The 12491-nt window shown below is 36.0% G+C and overlaps 1 protein-coding gene across 1 annotated transcript in view; it reads right to left on the reverse strand.

Annotated features, from left to right (window-relative positions):
- LOC118183279 (atrial natriuretic peptide receptor 1-like) overlaps positions 1-12491 on the reverse strand; it is a 168293-nt gene that overhangs the window by 18903 nt on the left and 136899 nt on the right. Inside the window, exon 20 of the mRNA XM_035352757.2 lies at positions 6560-6734. Within this exon, the coding sequence (XP_035208648.1) occupies positions 6560-6734 (175 nt within the window). The remainder of the gene's footprint in view (positions 1-6559; positions 6735-12491) is intronic.

Below are 12491 nucleotides of genomic sequence, written 5' to 3' on the forward strand. Positions count from 1 at the left end.
AGTGAAAATTTCTTCAAAAAGAATTTTTATAGGATACGACTATTTAAAACCAAAAATACGGAAATTATAGCGGCGCAAGGAAAAACATGTCACTGCATCGGGAAATTATCATTAAACTTACAGGTAAAAGAGGAAAGTCTCAAAGTATTAATTTTTGTGGTGAAAGACCTGCAACAATTTCTTATTTTAGGTATGGACTTTCTAAGGGCCGCGAGGGCCAAATTAAATTTTCAAGATAGTTCCGTGGTGTTGGAGATGGACCAGAGGGTGGTGGAACCTGTGGAGACACCTGAATTGGACCTTAGCCATCTGAATGACCATGAAAGTAAAGCAATACAGCAAGTGGTGAGTAATTTTTCTCATTTGTTTTCAGAAAAACCAGGAAACTGCCAAATCGTGACTCACAAGATTCAATTAAATGCCGAAAACCTTGTAGGACTAAACCGTATCGTTATGATAAACAAAAAGACCTAATCATCGAAGAACATATTCAGGAGATGTTAAAGAATAAAATAATAACGCCCATAAATAGTGAGTACGCGAGTCCAGTCGTACTATGTAGGAAAAAGAATGAGTTTCCTCCTTCGGATAAAAGGGCTTGGAGGTTTGCTATTGATTGCAGAAAACTAAATAGTATTACCAAATTTCCAGTTTACCCTTTGCCGGTTATAGACGAGATCATTAGACAGATCAAATCGACAAGATATATGTCTACTTTGGACTTAACGTCTGGCTACTATCAAATAGCTATGAGACCCGAAGATATACATAAAACCGCGTTTATAACAAAATCGGGCACTTATGCATTTTTACGCATGCCTTTTGGGTTGTGTGGGGCCCCATCAACATTCCAGAGAGCTATGGACATTGTTCTAAAGCCTGTCCTAGGAAAGTCAACTTTAATTTAGCTAGATGATATAATTATAACGAGTAGTACGTTGGAACAACACATTAATGACCTCGAACAAGTTTTTAAATTATTAAAAGAGGCCGGTCTTACAATTAACGCCTCAAAATGCAAGTTCGCAACTAAGGAACTTAAATATCTCGGTTATAAAATTTCGCAAAAGGGTATAGAAACGCAAGATTCAAAAATAAAAGCTATTAAGAATTTCCCACCGCCCAACACCGCCAAGAAACTTTCTTCCTTCCTTGGATTATGTTCTTACTATCGATCTTTCATAAAAGATTTCGCTAATATTGTTGAACCACTCTTAGTAATCAAAAGAAAAAAGAGTAAATTTACGTGGACAGCGGAAGCTAACACAGCTTTTGAAAGATTAAAAGAAGCGCTTATTAAGGCCCCTTTTTTAAAATTCCCTGAGGGGGACGAAAACCTGGAAATTGCAGCAGATGCGTCAGACTATGCGGTGGGTGCGGTTCTTATGCAAAATAACCATCCGCTGGCATTTTTTAATAAAACATTGAATCAGACACAAAGGAATTATACAGCTACAGAAAGAGAAATATTAGCCGTATTAATGGCTGTACACAAATTTCGAGTTTATTTCGGCAAATCGCCAGTAACAGTCTTTTCGGATCATGCGGCTGTTGGTAGACTTTACTCGGGGAAAAATCTAACGCCCAGGTTAATAAGATGGGCTTTAAAACTCCAAGAATATAATATCACAATAAAATATAAACCGGGTAAGGAAAACAATGTAGCTGACGCACTTTCTCGTATAAAACTGGACGACGAAGGAAATGAACTTAAATGCGCTGTGTTGACTTCAAAAATTTTAGATTCTAGAGATACGGTTATTACTGAACTGAAAGCTGATCCTGAATTTGGAAATATCTATGCTTATTTGAAAGACCCCGAAAGCTTTGAGCATACAGATATCGATGCGATAAGAAATAGAGCAAAAAAACTATGAAATAATAGATAATTTATTATTTTATACGAAAACAACAAACGAAAATCTTGAGTATAAGCCAGTCATCCCAGCCTCGCTTCGATTAAGCATTTTGTAGGAGTTGCACGAAGAAAAAACAGCGGGCCACCTAGGGGTCAGAAAGACTTTAAAAAGGGTACGCGAGGCGGTATATTTCCCGCAATTATACAAAATAGTAACGGCGTATGTCAGGTCCTGCAATCAATGTCAGTTAATAAATGATATTAATTACAGCCCGGCCGGGTACTTAATAGCATTCGCGCTACATTTCCGAATGAAATTTTAGGCATAGATCTTCTTGGTCCCTTCCCCCAGAGCGAGTTAAATAAAAATCGTTTTCTTTTAGTAATAGTAGATCATTTTTCAAAATGGATAGAAATTGTTCCACTTAAACGCGCGTCAGCCAAAACAGTCGCAGATGCATTCTTACACAGATACATTTTAAAATACGGTGCACCGATAAAAGTCATTAGCGATAACGGAAAACAATTCATTAGTCAAATATTTGAAAACATATGCAATGGACTTGGCATACGCTATATCAAAATGGTTCCGTATAGACCACAGGCTAACATAGCAGAAAGAGTTAATAAAAACATAGTAAAAATAATTCGCAGTTACGTGAGCACACATCACAAGCGCTGGGATGGCTACATAAATGAATTAGCTTATGCTTTAAGAACAGCACATCATGATACTACGGGAAAAACTCCAGCAGAATTATTCTTAGGCCGAAAATTAATTACGCCTTTAGATAAATTATTCTTTGTGCAACAAAGGGAGCAGGAGTTTAAACAAAAAGATGTGCAAAAGCTAATTGATCACGCACTTAAAAGCTCGGATACGGCAAGAAATAGGCAGAAACTATATTACGATAGAAAACGCCGTGAAGCAGATTTTAAAGTTGGGGATAAAGTATTGAAGCGGAAATTTTCTTTATCAAGTGCCCCAGACAATTTTATGGCAAAGCTAGCTCCAAAGTTTGAAGGCCCCTATGTAATTCAGGAAATCAAAGGAGTAGTCTTATATCTTAAGAACGAGAGAGGGGAAATCTGTAAAGCAAGTCCCGACCAGGTGAAAAAATACTATAATCCAAATGATTTTGAAATCCTTAAAAGTTTCTTGCAGGACTCAAGTCTAAACGAAATAGAAGGGCCAGAGACAACAACTATTCCACCACCCAAGAAACAGAGAACTGAAGAGAGACCTAGCACTTCTACAACCCGGACGTCGGTATCAAAAAGAAAAAATAATTTTCAAACTCCAGCGTTTAAGAAAAACAAAAATACAGATGCACCGGGTAAAGAAACCGTGGTAAAGAGAAAAACACCACCTACAAAGGATAGCAGGAGAAATTACACATCAAGGAGAACGCGCACACGGCCACAGAGTCAGGTGCCAGCAAGGCCGCCTTTCCGGAAACTGAAACGCCAACAGGAGGCACAAAAATACGAGGAACAGAAGAAATTCAAGAAGGACTCCAGACCGGAGGACGTCAAGACCAGCCGTCCCAGGGAGAAACGGAAAGGCCAACAACCAGACGATTACTCCGCCAAGAGGTCAGCATGTAGAGGACGCAAAAGAAAAAGTCAGGTGGACGACACTCGGAGGGCAGTAAGGAGAAGATTAACATCCATGAAACCTCTAACTTGGGACCAATTCTGCCAAAAACCAATGACGGAGTTTCAAGCATCGAAAACTCAAAGATAAGTTAAAACCTTCTATAATTTTTTTTCTGTTTTGTTCCGAAATGTTATGCATAAGTACGAAGTTCTATTTTTGACGAAAGTCAATATGTCTCGGTTGAGACTTAGTTTTGTTTTACTTTATTTAGCTAAGGCAAAAGTATTATTTTCTTTAAGTGTAAAAGCTAAAAAACAAGCATTTTCTGTTGGTCGAAAGACTAATTCTGTTATGTTAAAGCCAAAATTTGGCCGAAGATAAAAATAACTTCGTATTCTTGTATTAATAAGAATTTTACTTTCAGTGCCGCCAGCTTGGCGAAGAATGAGTAAAGTAAAAAATTTATTTTCTCTTATTCATTTTATGGTAAATTGTAAAAAGCATATGTATTAAAATTTTGTAAATGTATGTAAATACTTGAATGTTATGTAAAAGTAGAATTTAGTCTAGAAGCATAAAATTGTAGATGCTAAAAGTGAATGCTTAAAAGCAATGAAGTCAAAATTTAAGTAGTAAATTGTAGATAAAGTCATGCTTTAGAGCGAAAGCCTGCATGTTTAAAGATGAATGAGGGGGAAGTTAGAATGAATGTGTTTTGTAGGGTTCTCCACCTACATTTGAATTTTTAAGAATATTAAAGTAGCTCATTGAGTTGTAGAATGTCGAGTAAGGTGTGTCTATTTGGTCGTTGAATTCTAACAAATCATGGTGGTTAGGGGAAGTGTTGTAAGACTAAAACACGAATATTCCCGTTTGACACCACACACGGTGGAGAGCCAGGGTAAAGTTAAATTAATGCTTGAAAAATTGAATGAATGTGAAGTAAGCAATAACTAAGAAAAACGAATCGTTTAAAAACAAAAATTTATTGTGTCAAGAAAGTGTAAAGTATAATGTATGTAGAAAGATACTGATACTTATTCAGATGCTGGAAGGAAAGACCAAGATTGATTGATGAAGTCCAGGAAAATTTGCTGTAAGAAGAGAGAGTTAAAACGAGCAACAGAATACAATTTGTTACATAAGATTTTTTTGTGTAAACGAGGTTCTCGCCAGTTAGTTCAGAATTAGAGAAACATACAACAGGTCGTTTGTAGGACCTGCTTCCAAGTTTTCCAAATTCTGGCAGCGGCAAATGTAGGGTTTATATTTATTTTAACTAACATTTATTTTAAGTTTAAACTATCTTTCCTGTCAAGCCTTACTTTCCCCTGGAACTGCCAATGCCAGAATATGTAAATTTGAGTAGAACGCGCAAGCATTCAAATTATCAGCGGAAGTATTCTGATTTAAATAGAAGGAAACGAGTTCGGTGTGATATTCTTACTGCACGAGCGCGGAGGTAGTTAGCGAGAATTGAAGAACCCCGCGTTGCGGCCTATGTGCTTGGCGGGAAATAGTGGTAATCGTTCCAGTGAGCTTCAAGTCTGCTGAATTAGCAGCGGTATTGTAAAACGCGGTGAGTTATTTATTTTAGAGAGCCTCGTAGTTAGAATCTTGTCTTTACTTTCTTTTCAGGTTATTATTTTTATTTGACTGCCAAGTTGGCACAGTCTGTGAGCGTCAAGAGCACGCAATTGTAATTTATTACGTTGAATAAAAAGGGACTTAAACCCTTCAGAAGGCTCTATCTTTTATACAAGTTTTCACAGTCACCTCTTGGTTGCGTGCAAGTTGGAGGCGCGCAACGTTATAAGTGTACTCTCGAATTATCCGTCTGCATATTATACGCCACACTCATCGCTATGCGCGAGAGTATGTAAAACCAAATATGCGCAAATATGATCATGCTCTAAAAGCCACTGTAAATATAAAAGTTTTATAAAACAATTAAGAACTAAATATAAAAGTTTATATTTAGTTTCAACGACTAACCCGTAAAAATTGTTCTGCATGTTTATATTTATACAGTTGTCAAGAGATCAGGACAATAACTGATAGCTGTATAACAACAAACTGAAATTATAGATCTGGAAAACATCGAGGAATGGTTCGATGGCGATATGACTGAGCTAGATTTTTAAAGCTGAAGTGATACGTATATCATTTCAAATGTCACAACAGAAGAGGTAAGTACTGAATATAAGCAAAGAAGATCTGACCGTTACATTAGTTTAGAGACAGCAGTGACTACGTCGAATAAAAAGGGATTCGAATACAATAATAAAATGGTAATTCGAAACATAATCAATAAAATTCGGTAAATATTTAAGCGTTGTCAAAAGCAAAATAAAATGAATGATTTTTTTAAAGAAATAGCATAAAAATTAAATTGGATTATCTTTTAGTTATCGGTGCCTTGCTTTCTCGGCATTAACCGGATAATCGGGAGTATATTGTATTTAAAAAAACATATACACTGCTTCTCCTTCCTTACATGTTATGATTTTTCTGCCGGAAATAGTAACTGATATCAAGAAAAGAACATTCTGTTTTTTTATTTGCAATATTAAATTGTTTTATGAAGACATTATTAAATTGTTTTATATGCATATTTTACATGGCATATTTTATAATTTGAGTGAGAATAAACATCATCATCATTTAAGTCATGATGATGCACAGAAGTTTTATCAGCTATTGAGATTAAATAAGAAATGTGATAAATATGGTATTAGTAGATATATTTCTAACTTACGGAATAACTGAGAAGTTTCGCAATAAATTGTTTAAAAAAATTTAAATAAATATTAGACACTTTAGAACCATTCGGTTGTCGGTAAATTAGCATTTTAAATTCCTTTAATTACGACATATTTTGATGGGTAGAAATGCAAAAAAAAATAATGAAATTTTCATTGTTTGCACAGAAATTGGCGCTACAAATTTCACTCTTTCACTTCATTCACTGTGGGTTGCAGAAACGCTGTTCTTTGGCTCCTTCTTTTATTTATTCAGGATGGATTAATAGCATGAAAACTTTATGAGCTATTTATGAAGCCCTCTTTGTGATGGCATTATAGAAAAAAAACATGACAAACCTGAATGAATTCCTATTCGTAATTTGACGGTGTCTTCAGGTCTGTGACGAATTTTGAAAGAAGTTACAGCTTTGAGTAATGCTAGTGACATCCGAGCTATTTCTTTCGCATGCAACATGCCATTACGGTCCGGTAGGCCAGAGACCACCATATAAGCATCTCCAATAGTTTCTACCTACAAATACGTAGAGAATAATTGTTTAAATAAATTTATGGAAGTAAAACACATATAAATCTAACAAAAATTTTAAAACTTTAGATTGCAGTCTAATCAGAGAAGAGAAGAGTTAACTAAAAAAATTAAAGAAATTAAAAGAAAAATATTACTTTTTTAAATGCAAAAATCATAAGGTTAAATGAAATTATATTCTGGTCTTATTATGAAGACTTTAGTTTAACATCTGAAGCCATTTAAAATCAAAGGAAACTTCTTGTTTAATGGTTAGCCCCCTTCAAACACATACACAATTAAAATCATAGAGGAAAAAGGTTTTTACTTAAAATGACCTATTTAAAATACAAAGCCATATGGAAAAATACTTGCTGTAACATTTGCTATAATGTAAATAAAAGAAAAACATTTGCTATGATATTACTTTAGCGTACATTAACGCTACGCGGAAACTTGAGTACTTATTTAGTAAAGAAAAGACTTTAATATTCCAGACATAGCTGTACTTTTATTTCATTGGATCGCTATTGCATGAGGTTTGCAACAAATACCATATATTTCTGTGTATTAATATTAAAGTTTTAGCAATGTTTTGGTAGAGAAACGCAAAACAATAATTGAAATTATATTAATAATTTAAGTAATTAAATGCAAAAATATTATTTTTATTTATTTATTTAATCCAAATATATATTCATCAATTTTTTCATATAGTTTCGAAATTGTCTAGCAATATTCAGAAGCCTTTTTCTGCTACAAGTAAACATGAGTGAATAGCATCGTCAACCAATTCGCCATTACTATTGTCGCCATTTGCCTCGAAAAAAATATGGCCTTCAGTTCTGCCCACAGCATTGCCCTAATCTAACATTTTTATACTATTGGACATTCACTTCTGGCATATGGTTGTGGACCTAGCGCTCGCTTTCAGTCCGTTTGATAGGTTTACCTTTTAGCGATATCAAGCTGGGTTCATAGAGTGAATTTAATCCTTTAACCCTTTGCGGCACACTGTGTCCGGTCTGTACACACCTAAAAATTTCCTTCTGTACGCACAGAAAAATTGAATGAAAAAGGATTTATAGGTTACTATAGATTACTCTGAACCTTCTTTATTTCTAGTAGATGCCAGCTCAACACAAACTAGTTCTTATATTTTAACTGTGTTTAGTTTTTTAAGACCCTCATTTTTCAAAGAAATTATCGAATTGAAAAATGAGTTTTTGAAATTATCGAATTTTTCAAAGATTATCGGTGAGTCCAGACTGGGCTCACCGATAATCTAGGACAACTGAGAGTCTGTATTCTTTGTTTCTCCGCATCTCATCGGTCAGTTCATTTACAACAATGCTCGTTTCAGCACTCTTTTCGAAGCTCTATTCAATCACTGTGCCACTTAGGGCACACCCACAGAATTAAAACGATAAGTGCTATCTTCACAAAATTTTTCTTGTGTACTTCTCTACGCCTAATTAGACTGCCTACCTTTGTTTTTTTAATCAAACTCCGGCTTTAAAAGGTAGCGTGCCGGAAAAAGTTAATTGGCAAATCTCTCACAAGAGACAAAAACGTAAGCTGTTTCTAAGAAACGTGATAAATAAAGGATTAAAGTCGTTAATACGCGCGTTTTCAATTTTGCAACAAAATCTTACTTGTCATCTTGGACACAGATAAGCTTATATTCAGAAATATACGGTATTTTCCCCAAGTGACGATACTTTATATTTTGTCAAGAAATGAAATCTGTAAATAAAAAAAAATATATAAACGAAATAAACGCTTTGAAGAGGTTTTCTTCGTGTTGCCTAACAAGAATTAGCCATAGCAAAAAGCGAAAAAAACTTTCCAACAATTCAATATGAGAGCTAAAGCCAGAAGAAAAACATTATTCTACCCTCATGAAATAGTATTCATGGACTAAAATAAGTAGATATTAGCCCCCATTTTGAAACCGAAAAAATCTATTTTTGTACACTTAAGAAAAAACGTGTGTTTGCTTCGGAACAAGAAACAGTTTTTCTTTTCTCCAATTCCAAAATAGCACAAGCACCTAAGTACCTCTAACAGAGTTCCGCAAAATCGACTCTCGATATCTCGACATCACGTATAATTTGAAGATAAATTTTCTTCTTTTAATCGTTAAATGATTTCTGATTATCAAGAAGAAAACTGTATTTGAAATAATGTTGCAGTCTATTAACGATTAAGCATTAATAATTTCTAACATCATCTGTACAGTTGTAAGAAATTTTCTCCTTCCTTACAGCGTAGCTTCGTGGTGTTGTTGGAAGCACATCCGGCTGGTAATCGGGAAGTCAGGAGTTTGAATCACGGCGAGAGCATAGCTGATTTTCTCACGTTTGCTATCTCAAAACTTCTAGGTGACTCAATAAGTGGTGCATGAACAAAAATATGGTAGACAGTAAATCTTCACCCACTGGGTTTTGCAACTTAGCGCCGTCTCCCCACTCGCCTTTGAAGTGTGGGAGAGAATGTTAGGAATTTTCTCCTCTCTTACCGCATATCTTCGGCCCACCAGCGGTCAAGTCACTGAACACTAGTGGTTCCGACCTGGGTTCAATTCCAGGCGAACGGGCTGGTTGCATGGGTGTTTTCGTCATATTCCCTATGTGTAACTCGTATACGAGGCAGTTTTCTTTAGAACATCCTTCCCGAAGGCATACCTCCCCTCACATAGCCCTGGTGTGATTTGTCGTAATAAAATAAACCCCACCAAACCAAAACCGCATGTCTTCTTGGTGTGATTGGAAGAATGTTGAGCTGGCAATCAGAAAGTCCAGAGTTCATTTCCTGGTGAGAGCACTGCACTTATTTCATAGTTTCTGTTTCTACAAACCTAATGACTCTACGCGATTCAAACAGTACAGGTACATTTTAATTACTGTATTATTGCAATATTGTACACATTTTATGCATTACTGTTCACATCTTCGCCAACGCTTTATTCCATTTTGATGCGGAATTATTACGAGACGAACACATAACAGCTTTTTCTCCCTCCTAACACGATTTCAGTATCTCAGCCAATGAACTAACGCATTTTGAAAGCGCTGAAGAATGGATATAGATGTAAACTTCTATCATATCGTGTCTTAGCGATGTAGAAAGAATATGTCATGATCGATAAACTAAAGATATACTACGTATTTCTTTAATTCCATATGTAAGTATTTTGCATTTTAATAATTAATATAAAATATGTTCTATTCTTTTGTGCTGCATTTTAGTAGAGCTTTTATTAGAGAATTATAAAGTAAAGTATTATAATAAACCACCCCTAAAAGTATAAATAACCCACCCCTTCTTCGGTAAAACTTCACATTTTCCGTAACTCACTTCCTGTCTCAGTACGTATTAGATCAAGTTGCGGGACTTTACTGAATTATACACTGATTACCAATAAGTATTTGGACACCTGTGGTAGAAAAGAAAAACTAACTTTATTCAAAATCAACAGTTGGTAGAGCCTCCACGAGAGGTAATTACAGCGTGGAACCTCAGGGGCATACTTTCCACAAGTCTTTGTATGACAGCTAGTGGTATTTTCTTCCACTCGGCTTGGAGAAGACATAGAAGTTCCTTCACCGATTTTGCACGGGTAGTGCACCCCTGAATTCGGCGATGCAACTCATCCCAGAGGTTCTCGATAGGGTTCAGGTCTGAACTCTGGGCAGGCCAGTCCATTCGATGAACTCCATTGGCCCCATACCAAGCCTTAATGTCGAAACATGACAACTGGCATTGTCGTCCTGAAAGTAACAGGGGTACAACCCGTAAAACTGCCACAACGTAGGAAGCATATGGTCATCCAAAATAGTGCAGTAGGCATCGGAGTTGAGCTTACCATGAATGGGGACCAAGGGTCCCAGCCCATACCAGGAGAAACACCCCCAGACCATAATTCCACCTCCGCCGAACTTGACTGTTGGCACAATGCATTCTGGTAGGAGACGTTCTCCAGGTAGACGCCAGACCCAGACCCTGCCATCCGAACGGTAAAGGGTGAACCTGGATTCGTCACTCCAAAGAACCCGTTTCCACTGATCTCTACGGTCCAATTTCGATGTGCTTTGCACCACATTAATCGAGCAGCGCGGTTGGACTTTGTGATCAAAGGCTTATGGGCAGCAGCACGACTATGAAAATCAAGCAGATGTGCTTCCTTACGGATGGTATTCATTGAAACAATACTCCCGGATGCCTGTTGAAACTCCTCGCGGATGAGGGCCATCGGTTGGATGCGGTTCTTCCGAATTTCTCTGGACAGCACTCGTCGGTCTCTATCTCTCAGTTTCGTTGATCTGCCGACTCGGGGCACATTCCTACAATCACCGCTCACCTTCCACTTCTTAATCACATAGGCCACTGTCGACTTTGGGTACTTCAGATCGCTGGATATGTCCTTTAAGGATCGGCCACATTTGTGATACCCGATAATTATACCTTTCTCGAAATCAGAAAGCTCCGAACTTCGAGGCATCTTGCATGTTACTAAAGCCGATGCTGTTTCCTATACGACATATAACGGCGGAGACCGTGACGTACCTTAGGACCGCAGATATCGTCATTTGCATAGGTGTCCAAATACTTATTGATAGTCAGTGTACTACTTTAAGAAGAAAATAAATAACAATAGTATGCTTCGCATTTTCTCTATTTTACTGAGCCTCCCATAAAACTATGTTAATAATTGAAGTATGGCTTTTCAAATAAATTTCTGAAATGAATACATTGCGAGAAGTTTGTAATAAGTATTCATGAGACGCTAACCATAGTATGCTTTGCATTTCTTCTGTTTTACGGAGTATATTTAACTATAGTATGGTTCGCATTTCATCTGTTTTACGGAGTCTTCGAAAGGCTATGCTACTCACTAAAATATGGCATTTCAAATAAGTCTCTAAAATGGATACATCTCTAGAAGTTATAAGTTTGCATGTGATGCTAACCGTAGTATGCTTTGCATTTCCTCTCTTTTACGTAGAATGTTTAACCACAGTATGCTATGAATTTTCTTTGTTGTATAACGCCTTCAATAAGACTGTGCTAATCATTGGAATATGGCATTTGAAATAAATCTCTAAAATAAATACATTGCTAGAATTTATAATTTTGCAGTAAGTATGTAAGAGATGCCAACCATAGTATGCTTCGCAGTTCCTCTCTTTTACGGAGTATGTTTAACCGTAGTATTTCATCTGTTTTATGGATTATGTTTAACCATAGTATGTTTAATAAAAGTATGTTTTGCATTTCCTCTGTTTTATAGAGCCTTCGCGTAGACTATGCTATTCATTGAAACGTAACATTTCAAGTAAATCTCTAAAACGTACATCGCTAGAAGTTTATAATAAGTATGAATGAGTAGTTTTTGCATATAAAAAAGTTATAGTGAATTAAGAAGGAACTTTGAAATATTGAAATTGCGTATCAGTTGAGATTGAATTAAATAACATCAAATTTTCGACTTACCAGACCTATAAGTCACATCTACGAGCGTAAACCCGTGAGAGACAAAAAAAACTTTCATGATAGCATGTAACTACTGATTTTATGCATCATATATCAGAAATATAGTTTGATAAATATCATTAAAAATTACTCGCATGATGTAATCTCACATGATGTACTCACATGATTTTTGTCATGATTTTTGATGTCACAAATGTACTCACATGATTTTTGTAAACTAGTAAATTACAAGAAAATGTTTTGATGTTTATGAAAATATTTATGAAA

The sequence above is a fragment of the Stegodyphus dumicola genome, chromosome 9 (genome assembly GCF_044657685.1).
Source record: "Stegodyphus dumicola isolate Sdum_Otavi_A_Nest chromosome 9, ASM4465768v1".
In the NCBI taxonomy this organism is placed as follows: Eukaryota; Metazoa; Arthropoda; class Arachnida; order Araneae; family Eresidae; genus Stegodyphus; species Stegodyphus dumicola.